This window comes from Rhipicephalus microplus, chromosome X, assembly GCF_043290135.1.
Source record: "Rhipicephalus microplus isolate Deutch F79 chromosome X, USDA_Rmic, whole genome shotgun sequence".
NCBI classification, from domain to species: Eukaryota; Metazoa; Arthropoda; class Arachnida; order Ixodida; family Ixodidae; genus Rhipicephalus; species Rhipicephalus microplus.
In genome coordinates, this window is record NC_134710.1 from 186198796 (window position 1) to 186219463 (window position 20668).

A 20668-nucleotide genomic window follows, 5' to 3' on the forward strand; every position below is an offset into this window, starting at 1 on the left:
AGATGAGCTTGATATCATGGCTTTAGTGAAAAGCAGATTGCAAGTGTGGCCTTTGCTACATACAGTCGAAACCTTATATATTAAACTCCCTAAAAAAATAAGAATTAGTTCAATATACAGTTGAAACTCGATTTGTTAAAGCGGTGGGTATGCTCAAATTGCTTTGTTCAATTGAGAATTCCTAAAAATTAAGAAAAAGCTTCTTGGTTTTTTGAAATCTAAAATTGTAACGTAGTAGCACCCAAAAGCTACCATGTCATTATTTCTATTGGAAACTTATGCCTGCGCATCTGAAAAGTCTGTCAGGGTGGCACACACATAACAGACACCATATCTGGGTGATGCAGGCCAGGTAGACAGTCACGCGTAGTTGTGACAGCCTACTAATAAGCAATGACACAGAGAAAGATGGCAAGTGATGATTAGCACTATCTATTGCATAAACCATTTGATAACCAAAGCAACCAAGACCATCTTTGGTGCTATTTGCTACCTAAGCACGCTAACAGCTGCCAAGTCCATCGTCCCTTGCACTTGTACAGCGAGCAGCTTCATTTGAAACAAAGCTAGGGTCATAACTATAGCACCTGTATGCTTTAACGCAATATCGCTAGACCACACGCTCAAAGAAAAAAACCATCTCGGTCAAAATTAGAAGAAAACCATCACATTTTAAACTCAATTACTACTTCAGAAAAAAACTTCATTCAATTCGGCTTGGTTGCCGACCTAGTTCATTCGGATTGATGGTAACACTGAACTCTAATGGATATTTGCCCGGGTATGTGAATTTCTCTATTAGGTAGAGAATTTCACAAAATCGGGTTTTGTTTTATCGAGTTTTAGTAATTCAACGAAAGGAACAAGTTGGTTCATGTTGGCTAGGATGAGTGCCTAGGATAGGGAAGGGCTATGAAGCATACATCACAAACTAAACACACGGTACACAGTATAGTAGAGCAAGCACAACTGCGCTCCTTCTGTTGAACTTTGTACCTTGTTTTTTGTTGTGTGTTTTTTCTAGTATTTCCCCACCAGAAGTGCATCGCCAAGCATCTGCGCTTGCTCTATTAAACTGTGTCCTGTGTTTTTGTAGTGTGTTTGTTGTAGCATTTCCCTACTACTAGTGCATCGATAAGCCAATCAAGTTATAACAGCTTTTTATAATCCAAGAAAAATTTTAAAGCGCCATGACATACAGCCAGCAATTTGCCATTCTCAGCGAAAAATGCATGTAGAGAGTTGATTGTGCCCCTGCATACTGTTAAAACTCAATCTAATCAAACCCAAACTTTATAAAGCTGACATAACAAATGAATTTCTACTTTCAAACAGACACTCATCAAATGAAATGTTGCCATCAACTTGAATTACCAAAGCTATTATGACACTACAACCGATTTAACAAACTTTCATTAATTCTATTTCTAGTTTTTTTTCAAGACATGTAGAAGCAAATCGGCAAATAAAAATATCGGTATATTAGTATTGCTATTAACAACAAAAAAACTCCATACGGACAGGATCAAGGCTTTAGCAACAGATGTCATTGACTCTACCTTCGTAACATTCCTTTTCTGCCAGCTCACACAACCAGTGGATTCATTCTCCTTGTCTTAGCACATCGGCTGCTTGCCATAGCTTTACTTAACTGTTCATACCTTGCCCGTATCACCTGTACATGGAAGGCTCCATGAACGGGCTGCCCTTGTAGACTTTTTCAGACGTACAGACATGTGTAAGTGGCAAATAAAAAGCTGCATCAGCTTTTAAATGCTGCTATAATACAATTTTATGTGTTCAAGAACCGAAAAATTTATTTCTCTATCTTATGATAAACTTCCCGATTTAGCCAAATAGAGTGCAGTTATCGAGATAGAGTTTTAACTGACTATGAAAAATAAGCCGCAAAAAAAGTTCATTGCAAAACGGATCAAGCAATTAAGAATATTTAATTCAGAAAATTTTGTAAATGATTTTTTTGTGAGACATGGTTTGGAAGAAGAGTGGAAGTTTGGCTCCTCAGACTCCAAGTTAGATAAGTGCTGTGGCATCAGCCAAAATCTTGGCATTTTAGGACGTTTTACTATCTCAACTAAGCAATTATGCTTTTACAGCTCTGTGTCATTTTGAGAGCTTTAACTAATATATGATAAAGGTGAAGCCTCTGGCAGCCTGTCTTATGAGAATGAAACTCGACAAAAATGTTCTGCTGCTTTTGCCTTAGCAATTTCTATTTTGCACAATGCCATAAACGACATGTTGCATGGAGGCCTGCATTCTGTTTAAAGGAGTGTCAAGCTTCCCTCAGAGTATTTCTGTTGCCATGCCTATGTGAATGTCAAAAACATAGAAAGATTAAGAATAAATTATAAAGTAAGAAATTGAGCTGCTGTGCAAAAGTGAAAGATGTTCACAATGAATAGGCCAACAACATTTGTTACATATTGATGGTATAACAAAAAAATACTCGTCAGATAAAAGGTTAAACCAGGCAACAGTTTCTTCGTTGTTGCAACATCAAACGTATCTAGCACGACATACTTATAACATAACTTACTGAATTAACAGACATGACTTGCTTGTCTGTGGTAGAGGCAGATGCTACAACTTGAAGAGCCTTCTCATTGGGCACTATTAGACTTTTAGAAGAGGGCCCCATTGGTTCTCTAGGCCCGTTGTCAGATGAATCTACAACCACTTCTTCAATGCTACATGGCAGCACATACGAACTGAAACAAGCAAATATATATGCAGATTGAAATATTTATGATGGCAATAGTTCATTGAAAAAGATTATTTGAAGTGTACCATCATCATACCTGAGAAAATTATTATGCTGTTTTAGTTGCTGATACAGTAGAGACCCGGCATGGTTTAATTACTGTCCATTATAAATTTCCCAAATCGTAACTGACAATAAAACATTTCACAATTACTAACAGCTGAGCTAGAACAAGAAGTAATTGATGGCAATAATAAATGTACCTGGGTATATTAATACTTCACTATATATTTTCAATAAGCTCCAATTAGAAAACAGAGGCAGGGGAATGTGAGACAGTTTTAGAACTTTTACATCACATTAGCTGCATGTGTAATTTATTTGTCAATAACCAATAACATTAGTAATAAATAAAAAAATAAAAATAGTGCTTAATAGTTACAGGAGGGGCAACAACAATATGAGTAACCCAACCACAAGTTCTTGCTTTTGTCAGGTTACCACAGATGTCTACAAGGAGCAAAGTCTTCCAGAGAATAGAAAGTAGTGTAGTGTCCTGGCATGGGGGGGGGGGGGGGGGGTAGAGTTATAGTATTGGCTTCTTTCCCATGGCGCTTCATGTTGCCACCAGCACGTAGTGGGTCGACAGCAAGAGCGGCTCTCAATCTGGAGGAAAAAGAAGATCGCGTGTTTCTTCTCTGCTGAGAGCCAGCCACAACTGACGACATGAGGGGGTGCGCGTGACAGAGTGTCAGCGTCTTCATGCTTACGGCCGGACTTATGGACGATGGTGACATCAAATTCCTGCAGCCGCAAGCTCCACCGTGCTAGCCGTCCTGAAGGGTCGCGCAGGCTTGCCAACTAACAAAGCGCATGATGGTCCGTCACTATCTTGAAGGGACGACCGTAAAGGTACGGGCGAAACTTGGTGATTGCCCACACGACTGCGAGGCACTCTTTCTCCGTAGTGGAATAATTCGCCTCGGCACGGGACAGAGAGCAGCTGGCGTAGGCTATCACTCGTTCGATGTCCTCTTGACACTGAACGAGCACTGCACTGAGCCCAATGTTACTAGGGTCGGTATGGACCTCCGTGTCAGCATCGTCATTGAAATGAGCGAGAACGGGCGCTGATTGCATGCGCTATCGCAGCTCATCAAAAGCTGCTTGTTGCTCGTTTACCCAGACAAACGGCGTGTCGTCCCCTGTGAGACAAGTCAGAGGTTCTGCTATCTGTGAAAAGCCATGAATGAACCGGCGATAGTAGGCGCACAAACTAAGGAAGCGCCGGATGGCTTTCTTATCAACAGGAGCTGGTAATTCAGCAACAGCGGCAAGCTTGTCCGGATCGGGCCGGATTCCTTCGGCGCTAACTACATGTCCAAGAAATTTTAGTTCTTTATAGCCGAAGTGGCACATCTGTGGCTTTAGTGCGAGGTTCGCCGATCGGATAGCCTCCAGCACGCTGCGCAGGCGGTGAAGGTGCTGCTCGAACGTGGTAGAGAAGACCATCACATCATCAAGATAGACAAGACAAGTCTGCCACTTGAGCCCTGTGAGGACAGTGTCCATCATTTGCTGGAAAGTTGCCGGCGCTGAACACAAGCCAAAAGAGAGCACGCGAAATTGGTATAGCCGTCTGGAGTCACGAAGGCTGTTTTCTCACGGTCTCGCTGATCTACCTCGATTTGCCAATACCCACTTTTGAGATCGAGAGAAGTGAAATAATGGGCACGACGAAGTCTATCCAGCGAATCGTCGATACGCGGCAGCGGATACACATCCTTTTTGGTCACGTTGTTAAGCTTTCAGTAGTCGACCCAGAAGCGTAGCAACCTGTCCTTCTTTTTGACAAGTACGACTGGAGATGATTACGGGCTGTTAGATAGTTCAATAACACCATCATCAAGCATCTCGCTGACTTGCGTACGTATCACTTCACGTTCTTTAGCCGACACGCGGTAGGGGTTCTGGTGTATCGGGCATGCGTCCTCGTACGTGATGATCCTGTGTTGAGTGATAAACGTCTGGCAGATCTTTGAGCAACTTGCGAAGCAAGACCTGAATTCGAACAAGAGTGCTCATAGCGCAGTCTGGTTATCGGTGGACAGATCAGGATTGATGTCAATATTACTCATTGACGTGTCGGCAGTATCCACTAGTTCTAACGTGAAACAGTTGGTGACGTTTGCTATTTCGTGGGCAAATGCTATCGAAGTGCCACGGAAAAGATGTCGATGCTCGTTGCTAAAGTTAGTTACGAGCGATTCAGATCGGCCATCACGAAGGTGTATTACACTTCTAGCTACACAAATGCCTTGCTGCAGGAGGTGTTCTAAATTTGTCTCGGCTACCACATCGCCATCGCCCAAACCACAGCATGTTACGTCGACTGGAGGAAGCGTCACGCTCTGTTCAGAAATACGGAGTACGTCGACACGCCTTCCGTCATCCTGTACGTTGATTGCTCGCTGGGCTGAGAACGTGACGCGGCGCTTTTGCAGATCAATGATAGCTCCATTTTCCTGTAGAAAGTCAACTCCCAGAATGACGTCACGGGAGCATTCGCGTAGAACAAGGCAGCTTGCTACGAATGTATACAATTGAATCTGTACTCTAGTTGCGCAGGCACCCAGTGGAGTAACGACGTGACTACCAGCTGTCTGAATCTGCGAGTTATGCCACAGCGTGATGACTTTCTACAGCTGCGTTGTCAGTTTCCAGCTCAGTATGAAATAGTCGGCGCCGGTGTCCACTAACGCATTAACTGCCCAACCATCAATTGTCACTGCTATGTCGAGTGAAAGTCGGCCATCCTTTGCAGCAGTATGCGATGTCGGACCGGTTTCTGTATGGTTCTGTGTCAATAGGAGGTCTTCAGCGCTTTCACGTTCAGCGACCCCGCCCCCAGAGGTCGCTTAGGCTAGATTTCCCGGTGAGGGCTGGGAGACCGTGTGGTAGAATATCGCTGGGGCATTGATGAAAATCGCCTCGGTGATGGCGAGCGCGACTGGCGCCCGGCAGACGGTGGTGCATGCTGCTGGGAGAGGTAGTTTTCCATTTCGCGCGGTCTCTGGCTGTAACGGGGTAGGGGTTAGTACGCAGAGAAGCCCGAAGCCCAAGACGGCAATATGGGCACTGGCTGTACAAGTGATCAGCTTCTCCGCAGTGAACGCACAGAGGCCGGCGATCAGGTGTGCGCCAAACATCAGACTTCCAAGAAGACGTGCGCCGATCAACGATGTACTGAACTGGTTGCACCGAACGACGGGCCACAGAAGCACCAGGGACAAAGGGCAAGGGCGCTTGCGTGTACGTGACTTCGTAGTACAGTATGTGCTGCGCTGACTGGAGTGAAACAGGATGAACGAATAATGGCGGCGATGCAGCAGGGCATTTCAAGGCTTCCGCGTAGGTTGTCTCACGGCGGTATTCAGGAGGAGCTGGCGCACCTGTATCAGGAGGCAAGGTGTCCCAGAGAGCCTGGTGCAGCTCATCCTTGATCACAGTTGCAATAGAGTTAACCGTAGGATGAGGTGTTACACCAGCCTTTTGCAACTCTTCACGTACTATATCATGGATGAGTTCTCGTAGACAGTTTTTGCTGGTTCTAGTGGCGGTGAAAATGTCGGCAGTAGACATGCCCCTGACTTGCCTGTCGTATTGGTTGGATCGCTGCTGCAGCATTTTTTCCATTGTCACGGCCTCGGACAAGAACTCTGCGACAGTCTTCGGAGGGCTGCGCGCGAGGCTGGCAAAAAGCTGCTTTTTGATATTGCGCATCAAGTGACGCAACTTCTTGTTCTTCGTCATTCTTGATTTGGCTCGTCGGAAGAGGCGCGTCATGTCCTTGACGTACGTGGTCACAGTTTTGTTTGACAACTGGACGCAGGCCAGAATAGCTCGTTCAGCTTGTTCTTGGCGATCAGCACTGGCATAGGTCTGCAGAAGTCTACGAGAGAATTCGGGCCATGTCGTCAGCTGCTCCTCTCAGTTTTGATACTACGTACGTGCCCCGTCTTCGAGATAAAAATGGACACGACGCAGTTTCGCCGCGTCGTCCCACTGATTCAAGGTGGCTACGCGCTCGAAGTCCCCCAACCAGTCCTCAACGTCCTCGTGCTCTGTTCCATGGAACGTCGCCGGTGCCCCTGGTCTTTTCATTGTATAGAGGTTCAACGTCGTGCTTCCCGTGCCAGTAGACGAGGTTTGCACTGAAGCGCTGGTCATGTTTGTCGATGTGGTGGGAGCAGTATCGTCAACTTCCAATGCATTCACCAGATTCGGCGGCTGGTTTGATGCACGGGGGTATTCACTGGCACTGGACTCTTGTCACAGCTTCCTGGGGGGGTGGGGGGGGGTCTGCAGCATTCGTGAGACTACCCAGCACTTCCACCAGTTTGTCACGATGAGTCACAAGTACTGGGGGATTTATTAAATCACCGGGTAGCTAGTTCTAGAACAATGCGTAAGTCGTGGCTGGCATTCGAGCAGTGAAGAAGCACGCGATCTTCTTTTTCCTCCAGATTGAGAGCCGCTCTTGCTGTCGACCCACTACGTGCTGGTTTGTGAACTTGCTTTCTCGTTCATTGACGTTTCCTATATTGGCACGCTCTTCAATTTCTACTTTCGCTTTATCCGAATTTCTAATTTTTTTTCACGTGCCTATGTAGTAGCATCGCAATGCTGCTATGTACTTTTCTTTCCTCTTTTTGGGACTTGTTTTTTTTTTTCTTTTCGAAAGGGGGGGATAATGCCACCAGCACGTAGTGGGTCGACAGCAAGAGCGGCTCTCAATCTGGAGGAAAAAGAAGGTCGCGTGCTTATTCTCTGCTAACACGCACCGGATGGAACGGCTCACTCGACCCCGCCGAACACGCAAGTAGCTGGTCGCGCTTGCTCTAGGGTTTTGGCCTAAGTTTGTGTAGTGGCTGTGGTTTTCTTTGTCTTTATTAGGTGTTCCTATAGTGATTTTACAGCTAAGTAAGCGCTTTCAGCACTAGAAAGAGCACTTAGATGCCGTTTTCTTCACCTGGACCAGGGGCTTGCCTCTGGTCTGCTTCACTTCCGCCACAGGAAATACCAGTGGATCAGTTTCTGCGCAACGGCATTCCCGCAGTTCCTGTGGCCCTCGTTCCTAGCAATGACGGCTTCATTCGGATGAAGAATCCGAAAGTGGTCCAGGCGGAGCTTAGAGCTGCGACGTCTCACTTTCACAGCATCACAGAGGCCCGCCAGTTCGGAAGAGGTGGTATTTTATGTTTTTCATCTGATCAGCTCTGTGTCCAAGACCTATTGAAGTGCTCGAGTTTCGCGACCAATCCGGTGAGCACCTTTATTCCCCCGCATCTGGCATGTGTGAAAGGTATTGTTCGCGGTGTCGATGTTAACTTGATCCCGTCTGAGGTATTAGAGATGTTTGCCGTGACTGGTGCTATCTCTGTATATAGGTGTGCTCGACTGGTAGAGAAGCAGAAGACGCCGACTGAGTCGGTAATTTTAACCTTTGCTGGAGCAAATCTCCCAAGCAAAATCAAGGCATGGCCACTAATATACAGAGTGGAACCACTATCACCGCAACCAATCCAGTGTACGAAGTGCTGGCGATACGGTCACACTATTAAAGGATGCAGGTCAGAACTCAGATGCCGAGTGTGTGGTGACAACCACGAAACAAATTACTGCAAAGCTAAAGAAGAGAAATGTTGTCTCTGCAATGAACAACACTGTGCAGATAGTCCTGATTGCTCAGCAAAGGCTCGAGAAATGCAAATTCTTGAAATTATAGGGCAAGGCGCTGTTCTCGACGAGAAGCCCTAGCGGAAATACAGGCTAGAACTCAGGAGTATGCCAGTGTTGCAGGACGACATCTCTCGGAAATAAATGGGTCGATTTCCCTGAATATTAGCGGAGGCCATAGAAAAAGCTCTAGAAAAAGCCATGGAACGACTGACTTCTAACCTTTGCGATTCTCTATCTCAAATTTTGGCTAACCAGATGACTCGCATATTTGGTACAGCGGGAGAATCAGGCCTAGTATCCCAACATGTTGAGAGTTCACGACCAATAGCTGACGGTGAATCTGAAACTGCGCCATCGAATTATCCGCCCGCAGGAGCCTCTGCAATAGGTGTCCACAGCCAAAATTAGGAATTTAAAACCGCACCATCGTATTCTCCGCCTGCAGCACCCTCAGCAGCAGATATACAGAGTCTAAGTGAGGACAAAGCTGCATATACAATAGATTCCGATGACATGGATTTGGACCCTAGGTCCCTGAAGCGATCTAGATCCCCTGTGTCAAGGAAAGCTAACTCACCTAAACAAACAAAGAACAAAAAGTATCTGAAAGAAAAGGAGAGCCTTTCAAAGAGAGATTTCTTGAAAGAAAGCATTCTAGAGAAAGCTATAGCGGAAGCAGCTCTTTCGAAACCATAGGGTCACTTAAGATTCTCCATTGGAATTGCCGATCAATTGATTCTGCATCTACGAATTTGGTATACTTGACTTCTAAATTCGCTCCTGATATTATAGCATTACAAGAGACAAGGCTATCTGTACAAAATTTGTTCCATTTAAATAACTTCCGATCTTTTCGACTAGACCGTCCATCGAGAGGTGGGGGTCTAGCTTTCTTTATTAATAATAGAATTAGTATGAAAGTCAAATGCTCATACAAACATATGTCGCCAGAATGCGAAATTTTGGCAGTAGACATTACACTGCCCAACTGCACTCCTTTCACTTTAGTTAATATGTATTTTCCGGATGGAGTTCAAAACACACGAAGTTTGGATCTAGCTACAAAGTCGTGGTGCAATGACAAAGTTTTAGTTGGAGACTAATTCCCACCACACGAGTTGAGGTTTTAGAACTGATCTGAGTGGGAAACGCTTGTGGGAGTGGACAATGGCTAATGACCTGACGTGCCTCAACGTCGGAACCCCCACATTTATTCGTAATCACTCCAGGTCAGCCTTAGATTTAAGTTTTGCCAGTTCAGCCACTACTACTTCTTCCTGGAAAGCGACCAACAGTGACCACTTACCAATAAGTTTTGAAATTTCTTGCCCGATAATTCCATCTTGTTCAAATATAAGAGTATTTGTAAATTACACTAAATTTAAGAATGATCTGAAGTCAGCATTGGCTTTTCACTCGGAAGAGAGCGATGATACAAAAGCACTGAAGATAAACACAATCATTAAAAGATCCTACAAAAGAGCCAAATTTACTGTGGAATCCACAAAAAGGGTATATAGCTGTTGGTGGAATGATGAATGTACAAGAGAGCACCAACGACATCAGGCAGCTTGGAAGCAGCTCTTACATAATCAATCAATCCCCCCGAAACTGGGCCGATTATAAATTCATTGCTGCGGGCTTTAAGAGAACGGTAGCTCAAGCTAAACAAGATTATGACAGAAGACATTATGAATACCTGTCGAAGCCTAAACATATGAAAGCACAGTTCCGATATATGAGAGCTCGGAAAATCTTGCCATCATCAGTTAATGTAGCTTGTGATAATCTGTCGGCGCAAGAAATGACCACTACCTTAGAGACAATCGGTAAAAGTCTGGAAAGCAGATTCACTTCAGTAGTGCCAAACAATTGGCACAAGCCTACGACAAATTCTGACTTTGACGAAGTGACACAGACTGAAGTATCCAACGTGATTAAACATTTACCCTGTGCGTCTCCTGGCCCAGATGAAATCACAGTACCCATGATAAAAATTCTGTTCAATTTATCGCCTCGAGACGTCGCCAATGTTATTAACTACTCCTTAAAAAACTCATGGGTGCCGCAGGATTGGAGGATAGCAAAGGTGATTCCTATACTAAAAAATCCGGGTGTAGGAATAACAGTCAATATCAGACCAATCTCTCTAACATCTAACATGGTCAAACTAGTAGAGAGGGACCTACATAGCCGAGTAAGTATCTGGATGGCAGACAATTTAGTAATAAAACCGAACCAAATTGGCTTTCGTAGTGGTTTCTCTATTTGGTGTGCCCATGCTGATTTAGAGAGCCGAATACAGCTCGCGCGTAAAAGAAGGCAATACGCTGCTTTAGTAACGCTTGACATAGCCAAGGCGTATGACAGTGTGGAGCACTTCATATTGTTAAATACGCTAGAGAGATTGAACTTCCCACAATATTTTATTGAGTGGGTGGCAGAATTCTTAAAATCAAGAGAATACTACTGCATCAAGGATGGATGTTTCTCATCTAGATTTAAACAAACGCGCGGAGTTCCCCAAGGAGCAGTCTTATTTCCAGTATTATTTAATGCTTTAATGAGCACAATTCCAACAGATCAAGAAGTTACAGTCTACATTTATGCTGATGACATCGCACTCTTTGCTGCTGACTGTGGTGTTTACTCACTACAACTTAAATTACAAAGATATATTAACATGTTAGAAATTTGGTTGCAGTCGATTTCGTTATCATTAAGTGTCAACAAAAGTTTGCTCATGGCGTTTCCGCTTGCAGAACCAATTTCATTTTCAATTCTATATAAACAGGAACCCATTTAGCAAGTAGACTCTATAAAATATTTGGGAATCATTTATAATGACAACTGGAGTCCACACATAGAGTATATAACAACCAAAGCACAGCGGGCTTCTGGCTTACTACACAAGCTAAGTAACCGGAAATATGGGTTACGGAGGCACACCTTGATAACGTTGTACAAGAGGTATATGCGCCCCATCATGGAATTCGGCTGCATATTATTCTCGGGAGGCCCTGCTTATAAAACGAAACCTCTAGTTGTCTTGGAGCGAGAAGCACTGCGAATGTGTCTGGGACTACCTAGATTTGTGGCTATCAACGTACTGTACCAGGAAGCGCGCCTGCCTACTCTACTTTGTCGATTTCGAATTTTGACCGTACAAGCATTTTTAAAATTTTATAGCTTACCGGCAAGAAGATCTCAATATGCTTTTATTGTAAACCCAGACGCCTTCTTTCTTGCTCATTGGCCACGGTTTCACACACCTCAGATAATGTTTGTACAAAAGAATCAACAAAGTATAAATGTGAACATTAGAAATGTAATTGAGACTAATGACTCGAATTGTCATGTTAATAATTGAGTATGATGATATATTCCCCCAAAATGCCAAATTACAATCTCAAATTTTTAAATAACATATTATTAGATTACGTGGAGCATGCAGAAACTAAAAATATAATAGCCACAGATGCTTCCATAAATAATCAAAAGGCAGGTGTGGGCATTGCCTCTGATTCGCTTGACTGGTCCTTTTCAGTGAGACTGCCTGATTTTACTCCAGTTTTTGAAGCGGAGCTCGTGGCGATTATTTTAGCTCTCTGAAAACTTCCATCAAATCAAAACAACGCAGTCATAATGACGCATTCTCTTTCAGTTTGTGCAGCTCTGACAGCTTCAGAGAACTCTCGAATTCTAAGCACATTCAAAACATTAGTACCCCCGCAGTTGAGGCTCCCTAGGTTACTATGGGTTCCGGGACACTGTGGATTAAGATTAAATAAATTGGCCGATTCCTTAGCACGAGCCACACTTGATGGGCCAGTTTTGTCCATACTGCCAGATGTGGAATATATCACGGCAATAAGATATCGAAAATCAGCAATCTCCACTGATACGATAGAAAAAGTAACTACATGGACAGAATATAACCACCTCATGTTTCCATGGCAACCCCACTGGAGCCAGTCCCGAAAGCTCGAAGTCTTAATTACTAAATTTCGATGCCGTGTCTGCACCCCCCCCCCCCCCTAAACCTGTATCTACACAGAGCTGGTCCGACAACATCACCCCTCTGCGCATTCTGCGGAGAAATGGAATCACTAGATCACTACTTTTTGTATTGTCGCCGCTACAATATACTTCGAAAAAGGTTACTAGTTATGCCATTTCTGAAAATAGGTGTTAGATTGACGGCGGAAATGGCGCTAAGCTTTGGTGCCTCAGTTTTGGGACATTGCCACAGGGATGCTTTCAATGCCGTTTGCGATTATATTCAGGCAACCAAGCGTATACCTTTGTGATCTTCAATCAAAAAATTATTAATTATTACTCCCCAGGGCAGAGTGAAGTAAACGCAGCTGAGTGGTAATCATAACACCTCAAATCTCAAAATTGCTCAACTTGATTTTTTTTTTCATTTGCTCTTTTTATGTTGTTTTTTTACATTTTTTTTATTATAATACCAACTCATTACACATAGTTAAAATGATCACAAAAAAACTGCACTACACTTTCTTGGCCAATCCCCCTGAGTGGGTATGAGCCATCACGCCAGGGAAACAAAACAAAACAAATCTTCTCTGCTCGAGAGCCAGCCACGACTGGCGCATCGTCCTAGAGCTAGCTACCCGGTGGTTTAATAAATCCCCCAGTACTTGTGACTCATCGTGACAATGTACATGCTGAACTAGCTGTGCATATAGGGAAGCCCTAAAAGTATATCTATCATAGTTTTGACAGGTATGTGGAAGCTTGTTCATGTATGGTTTATTACAGCGGTGCACTACATGTCAATAAGAATATTTAGCCAGCAATTTGCATTTAACAAGGCTTTCAATATGGATGAGGTGTATGAGGCCTATGACAAAGGATGATGGGGATAGCACATGTTTTGCTCAAGCCTGGCTGTTGTCACTTAACTACGGCCAATCTCTATTCAGGGTTCAATTTTCCCTCGGGTAACCAGTCAACGACCATAGCTGTGACAATGGGAGGGTATTGATCATGGTTATGGTAAAAAATTTACAGGCACTTTAAGAAGGCAATAGGGTGCTTTGCATGAAGCTGTTGACTTTTGCAGTCCCATTGAAGGTGCACCTTTCTTGCATTGAAAAATCTGTTTAACCAGGTGCACGGCTAAGTGCTTTCATAGAAAAAAATTGAGTAAATTGTTGATGACTAGCTATGCTGAACTAAGACAAAAAAAATTTCCAAGAGTGTCTTAAATAAGCAGGCCTCCCTCTCTTTCTGTTTTCTCTGACCATCATGTAAATGAACTTGTTACTTTGTCTAAGTAGCATTTTGTCACTGTCAAAGTCACCATCATCATCCATCATATTAAGGGACTGACAACTGTGCAGAACATGAAATGGCATGGCTGCACAGATAAAATGATCATCTGTCCAACTGACTCAAGCAAACCCTGTTTTTTTCATGAAAGGTATTCGTGAGATTTATAATTTTTTTCACCATTGAAAGTTATGAAAAATGACCTACGGCACCTCTGCTCGCAACAACATGAACGTTCCGATGTACCAGGCCCCATGACCGTTGATTGCAGTATGTGGTCAATGATAATTTTGTTAGTATTGAAATAATGTTGGTTTCTTTAAAAAATATTGCTCCATAAAAATGTACATATAGACCTGCAATAGTAGTATGCATTAAAGTGGCGCTGTTCTCACATGACGTAATGATATCATGCTAGTAATACGTCTTGAGCAACATTGCAGCATGCTCATCAAACCGTGCACATTGTTTCCAGGTCACTAAGATTTTGGAGAGACATAGTTTTGCTACCTACACTTCGTCTCAGAAATGAGTACTGCTAGTTGGCATGGCCATGCATATATGCAGCAACGTTATCAGTGACTTGGCTCGACTCGTGTATCAAGAGAGTAACGACACCTGGACAAGCCACCCATGACCCAGGCAAAAGCATTCATATACATGGAACGTGTATAATGCCACATCATCTCATTGTAACAGCTCATGATTTTCAAAAACAGTTGAAAAGCTCAAAATAAACATGATTAAGCATCGTTGCAGGAACTCCTATGGAAGCAGTACGACAACAGGTTTTACAAATCGCGAGAAGGGCTGGTGGCTTCACTATCGTCTCTTAGTTTTGCTGGAGAAAAGGTACACCTGTGTTTAAAACCTCAAAGATAGAGAAAATACTGTTAGTAAAATAAATAAATAAAGCCACAAACGTTACGAAGAGTCAGCTGTCTGCCACACCGTAAGAAAACTGCGCTGAGAAAAATGAGTTGTTGGTCTCTTTAAGTCTACTAATGAAAAAGGCTTCACCCTACGATCTCTAGTTCACCTTAACTTGCTTGGGCAGATTATATTTTTATTCCAGCAGACCCATTTATTATTATACCTATTTTTCATTCCATCTAACTTGCTGCCTTTCAATACTGCATTTCCCATTAAATAGCAACCACTCTGTTGCTCTAACTGGCCACCAGTTAGCTGTCCTATGTATTATATAACCAGCGAAGGCCTATTTTTGTCTCGATGTCAACAAGAATACCCAATACCCTTTCACTTATCATGAGGATAAGTGAAAGGGTATTGGGATAAGTGAAAGGGGATAAGTGAAAGGGTACTTATCATGAGGATAAGTGAAAAGCTTTCACTTATCATGAGGATGAACCTGAGCGCCTATGCAGTACTCGGCCATTTTCGTTCACTCATTTTTCGAATATGACTAGACACAAGGTGCCACTTTTTGGGGCTTAGCAAAAGCAACTCATCCTTATTGTGGCAAGACAAATTTGAACATGCAGATGTTGAATTTTGGTGATTGATTGATTGATATTTGGGGTTTAATGTCCCAAAACCACCATATGATCATGAGAGACGCCGTAGTGGAGGGCTCCAGAAATTCCGACCACCTGGGGTTCTTTAACGTGCGCACAAATCTGAGCACACGGGCCTACAGCATTTCCGCCTCCATCGGAAATGCTGTATGCCCGTGTGCTCAGGTACTCGGCTGCTGACCCGCGACCTGCAGGTCAGCAGCCGAGTACCTTAGCCACTAGACCACCGCGGTGGGGTGAATTTTGGTGATCTGTAGTCTTTAAAACAACGGTATTCAATTGGGTATGCTGAGACCGATGAGGTTAATGTAATGCCAAATGCCAATCATTTTCTTTTCCCTTACACTGCATGGGCCTTAACATTTTCTTTAGTTTCCTTGTTACCCTCCATGTTTCAGACCCATATGATAGAACTGGTGGTATGCAGTGATTGTATACTTATTGCATTAAGGACAGTGACATATTACCAGTGATTAGTTGTGAATGCCTAAAATATGAGATCTATTTTTAATTTTCGATGAATTCCATTTTGTGCTAAATTAGGTTACCATGTTTGTAACTGACCAAGGTCATCACAGTCTTGTTCAGACTCTCATGGTTTGTTTTCAATGGTAAACCTTAATCTTTTTCCGGGCCATTGGACATTACAGCCCGGTGAAAAGTTGGGTGAGCTAGTGGTCATCATCGTGGAAAGATACAACAAAGACTTAGAGATGAGGACATTCACCCCTCATCCTGAAGGGGGTCAAGCAGGCACAGAGGTTCTATTCCTTCTGTGGCATTCAAAAGACTCGCCCCTAAGCAACCAGAATCCAATCCACTGAAGGCTGCTGATGAAATCAGTCGAACAGGTGTCACAGGAGCTGATTCTTCTACTGCCTTCGGGGACTGGGCAGGACTCATCAGGTCACTTGCAGTGGCGCTCGTTTCACCAAGGTCTTCCATTAGATCAGTCACATCACGAATTACAGGACCATCAGACACTTGTGAGCCAGCAGGCTGAAAAGTGCAAAAAATGCAGAAGTTACAAATGCTGAAGAACCAAGTAACGATAAAAAAGGGCACCTTAGGTATAAGTCGAGTAGCACTGAAAAGTCATGTAATTTGGACAAACAATAAGTTTGATCGTAGGGGTCCTGCAATAGTTTTTTGAGCATGGTCGAAAAACGTTGCAAATCGGTAATCAAGACTCCTCGAGAACACGCAAGCCAAATCTTATAGTGCAGCATGTGGGCCAAAATTCACAAAAAATTCTCAAAGTCAGCTAATGACAGCTTTTCCTTCTTTCGACGAATGATGCTACAAGCCCCAAAATCACTCGTCACAGCCAATATATCAGCCATAGTCTGATTTGAGCATGGCGCACTCAGTCATTACTGGTGCCCCCGTGGGATGGCGTGACTTGTCCACGCCTGCGTGTGATTGCACTGAAAAGCTGCGTATTCGAAGGGAGTGGGGCAGTGGGGGAGTGCTTAAGGTCTAGAGGCACCCGTGACGTATTTTCTTTCACCGTGCCATCCCTTCCTGCTTAGCTTCCAGGGCTTTCGTCAGGAGGAGACAAGAAAGAATGCGATTGCAGCGTGCAACAAATCTTTGCAACTTCACTTGTACTGTACAGATTCTAAAAATTTTGCTACAGTGAATTCATGAGGCAATAAGCGCCTTTAGTGAATCCATTCCATGCCTACTTGGAAAAGTGTTGCAGCGCACCTTTAACAAATCAAAAACCTGGCAAGAAAGATTTTTTTCAAGTTGTGCAAAAGGAGAAGTAAACACAAAGAGAAGTAAACACGAATTTTCTCCCTATGGAGGCCTTTGGCCATGAAAAACTGAACATACTGAACTGACATGGTAGTCGGCAACAAAGGCATTCTTGGCCAGTCGAGGAATCTTTGAGCCTGTGCCAGCACTGCCATGAAGCATGAGTGGGATCTTGCGCTTTACAGTGATGTTACGGTTGGCCTGTACCATGGTGATTAGGAAATGGATAAGCTTTCCAACTATTTGTTGTTGCTTCAGGTGCTTCTGGCGCAAACGAGACACCTCCTGCCATAATGCCCCATTTTCTTTTTTCATCTGTGCAAGCAGCTGGTCCATCTGCTCTTGTCGACCATGCATGCTGCCCGCATCAGAAAGCAGCTCCTTGAGAACGTCCTGTGCTCGTGCATCATCAGGGACAACTGCTCCAGCCTGGCTAGATGGCACCTGCAAGTGGTCAGTCAGGTATTGGTAAGCAGAGCTGAGCACCTCTGCTGTAGTAGCTAAATGCATCATGTTTAGACAACTAAAGAAACTCGTTTGCAATGCTGAGACTTAAAGAAACACTAAAAAGCAGAAAAATTTTTCGTGTACTAGTAAAGTACAATTTCACAATCCCAAAAACACCACTCTTATCATGACACAACACTTTGTAAGCCGCAAAATGCGTGAAAAGCAAATGCTGGTGAAGACCCCTGCGTGAGATTCCCTCACAAAACATTATGACATCATTGCAGGCATTTACTGGGTCCTACGTAGCTATTAATTAATAAAAATGAAGTACATGGTCATCTTAAGGTGCTATAGACCTAGCCTATAAAGGTGCAGGAATTTCATAAGGCCAATGTCCCGAAAATACCAAACATACATTCTGAAATTTCGACATCATGCACAGAGATTTCGCTGTGAAATTTCAGAAAAATACTTCAATTTTGATTTGCTCCGCTAATATAGCACTTATGATGGTGAAAGTTCTGAAATTAGAGTTGTCAGAGTACAATTTCTCAGCCTAAACTAAGTCACAATTTCTCTTTAATATCCCTTTAAGAAAATTCAAAAGTCCAGATAAACTGAAGAATATTCAAAGGCCCAGCATATAAAATGCACTTAGGAAGCACTGAATCCAATGTAAATAACAGTGGCCGCCACTGAGATGCCGCTCAGCATCTATAGAGAAAAATAGTAGGAGCCCTTCCCCTATTAAGGGAAATAGCAGGAGGGGGGTCATGTGGAGACAAGCGTTGCTTGGTGGGAGGATGACTAACCTACCATTTTTCTTTCTTTCTTCCACATAGCTCAATGCTCCCTCCTAACTTTTTTGTTCCTTCATGCTGAAAATTGGTGGCTAAGGTACTCGGCTGCTAAGCCGCAGGTCGCGGGATGAAAGCCCGGCTGCGGCAGCTGCATTTTCGATGGAGGAGAAAATTATGTAGGCCTGTGTGCTCAGGATTTGATGCACATTAAAGAACCTCAGGTGGTCAAAATTTTTCAAGCCCTCCACTAAGGAATTTCACATAATCATATGGTGATTTTGGAATGTTAAACCCTACATATCATCATCATGCTAAAAGTTCGACAGTCACCCACGTGCTTAGCCGCACAACACTCATTTTGCTACAAGCAATAATGAGTCATGTGCGAAACAATGAAAGGCAACAACAAAATGACTACATTCAAACCTCAATAGAGGGAACATGTACATAACAAAATATCAATTATAACAAACTAAATGAGAAATAGTCTTACAATTGATACAGTGTTAGGAATAACCTTTAAAACGAATTTTCGGATACAACAAACCTATTTTTTTGTAAGATGCAACTTTGTTATATTAAGGTTTGAGTGTACACCAATAAACAACAAAATAGACTCCAGCAACATTATTGTCCTCAATGTCACTTCAGTCAATACCCCAAATATTTCTGAATTCATTTTTTCTAGGATCTTGTCCAAAAAAGCTGTAGCAAAAGGGAGAGTTGAGCTAGTTGGTTTGCGTGCACATTGAGCTGTGCAAAAAACAAAGCAAAATTCTTCAAAACTCTCTTTTTGCGTCCATCTCAGGACAATACAAGGAACACGTTGTAATAAAAACTTGCAGTGTAATATTTGTGCACAGGGCCCCTTTAACCATAGTGTAACCAGAGTCCACACAGTAGTAGTAATTCCACATTTACTACTATGGCGCCAAACCCTACTATCGCTTTGAGACTTTTGGTGCATGCATCACAAACGTCGTTCTCACATTATTTCCAGGCACCTGGAACTTGGAGGTGCTGTGTTAGACAGCACTGCCTTCAGAATCAGCCCATATTCTACAATCCTTCCCTTTGAACATCCAAAACTATGCAGAAGTTTTTTTTCTTCTTGTTTCAAGGAGTTGACGCCACAAAACCATCATGACTGAGATGCATTACAGTGAAGGATACTGGGTGAAATATTGACCCCCTGGGGTTCTCCAACGCACACTTTAATATAAATACACAGGCATTTACACATTTTATTCCCATTAAAATGCAGCCACCATAGCTGAGAACTCATGCCCTTTTTAAGCCACCGCTGTGGGTACATGTAGAAGCTGTTTATTTTTTTACTGCCCTCACAATAACCCAAGGTCGAAAATGTTTTATCAATCCTTCACCGAGGCCCATATGTAACAGTCACCTTAATATACACATTATGACATAGGTATATGCAACTGGGTAACACTTTTAAACATGATAATTTGTGTGTCTCACTTACGCCTGCCTACTACTTTATAAGATCCGAAAGTGAGCATGTCATAAATTCGCATAGAAGGGCCGGAGTAGAAATGATGCTGCAGCTATAATTTCATTATCATTTCCACTATTATAACCTTTATGCTACCATCACAGAATCACTGATGTTACATACACACAACCGCTTCCTTTACACATATAGTTGGTGTTGGTCTGCATCGTAACACTTTAATAATGATAATTGCTGGATTTAACATCCCAAAACACCATGATTATGAAAGACATGATAGTGGAGGGCTTTGAAAATTTTGTCCACCTGGGGTTTTTCAACATGCATCTGATTCTAAGCACATGAGCATCAAACACTTTCACCTCCATCGAAAATTCGGCCGCCACAGCCGGGATGCAATCCCGCGACCTGCGGGTAAGAAGCCAAGTGTTTAGCCACCAGACCACCATTATAGGTACCTAGTAACACTTCGTGGAGTTCTGAACAATGCTTAACAGCCAACTACCAGCTTTTATAACACTCAATTCTCACAGTGGATTGCATGTTCAAGATTGTTATTTCCTCTTTGTTAAACTGACAAAATTTCTCTAATTGCCAGGGCATACTTTAAATATTTAAGGTTGTATTGCCACAGACTTTATACAAGACTGCATCATATTGTTTCCCACTGTTAACTCTCTCTAATAGCTCACATATCCTTAGCTGCTTTAATATACTGAATACTGTTTCAATGGCATTAATAATCCTTACCACTTCATAAGGGTAATGCCACTACGTACTATGTAATACATGCTAGGTCAAGAGAATGGTTGCAAGTGCCCCTCACGAACTATGTTTATCCCTTTCAGGTACAGCATCCAGATTCACAGACATGACTTGT

The 20668-nt window shown here is 43.1% G+C and overlaps 2 protein-coding genes across 8 annotated transcripts in view; one reads left to right on the forward strand and one right to left on the reverse strand.

Annotated features, from left to right (window-relative positions):
- The window catches only part of LOC119177288 (uncharacterized), a 148105-nt gene that overhangs the window by 77346 nt on the left and 50091 nt on the right, over nt 1–20668 (reverse strand). For 5 of the 6 annotated variants that reach the window (XM_075878343.1, XM_075878344.1, XM_037428737.2 and 2 more), the window contains 3 exons: nt 17143–17508; nt 16031–16302; nt 2561–2732 (listed from right to left, as the gene is read on the reverse strand). In XM_075878343.1, coding sequence (XP_075734458.1) covers nt 2561–2732; nt 16031–16302; nt 17143–17508 — 810 coding nt within the window. The remainder of the gene's footprint in view (nt 1–2560; nt 2733–16030; nt 16303–17142; nt 17509–20668) is intronic. The other variant, XM_037428738.2, reaches the window with a different exon arrangement.
- LOC142775890 (uncharacterized) overlaps nt 17392–20668 on the forward strand; it is a 30630-nt gene continuing 27353 nt past the window's right edge. For both annotated transcript variants that reach the window (XM_075878347.1, XM_075878348.1), the window contains exon 1: nt 17392–17526. The gene's annotated coding sequence lies outside the window, so the exon portion shown is untranslated. The remainder of the gene's footprint in view (nt 17527–20668) is intronic.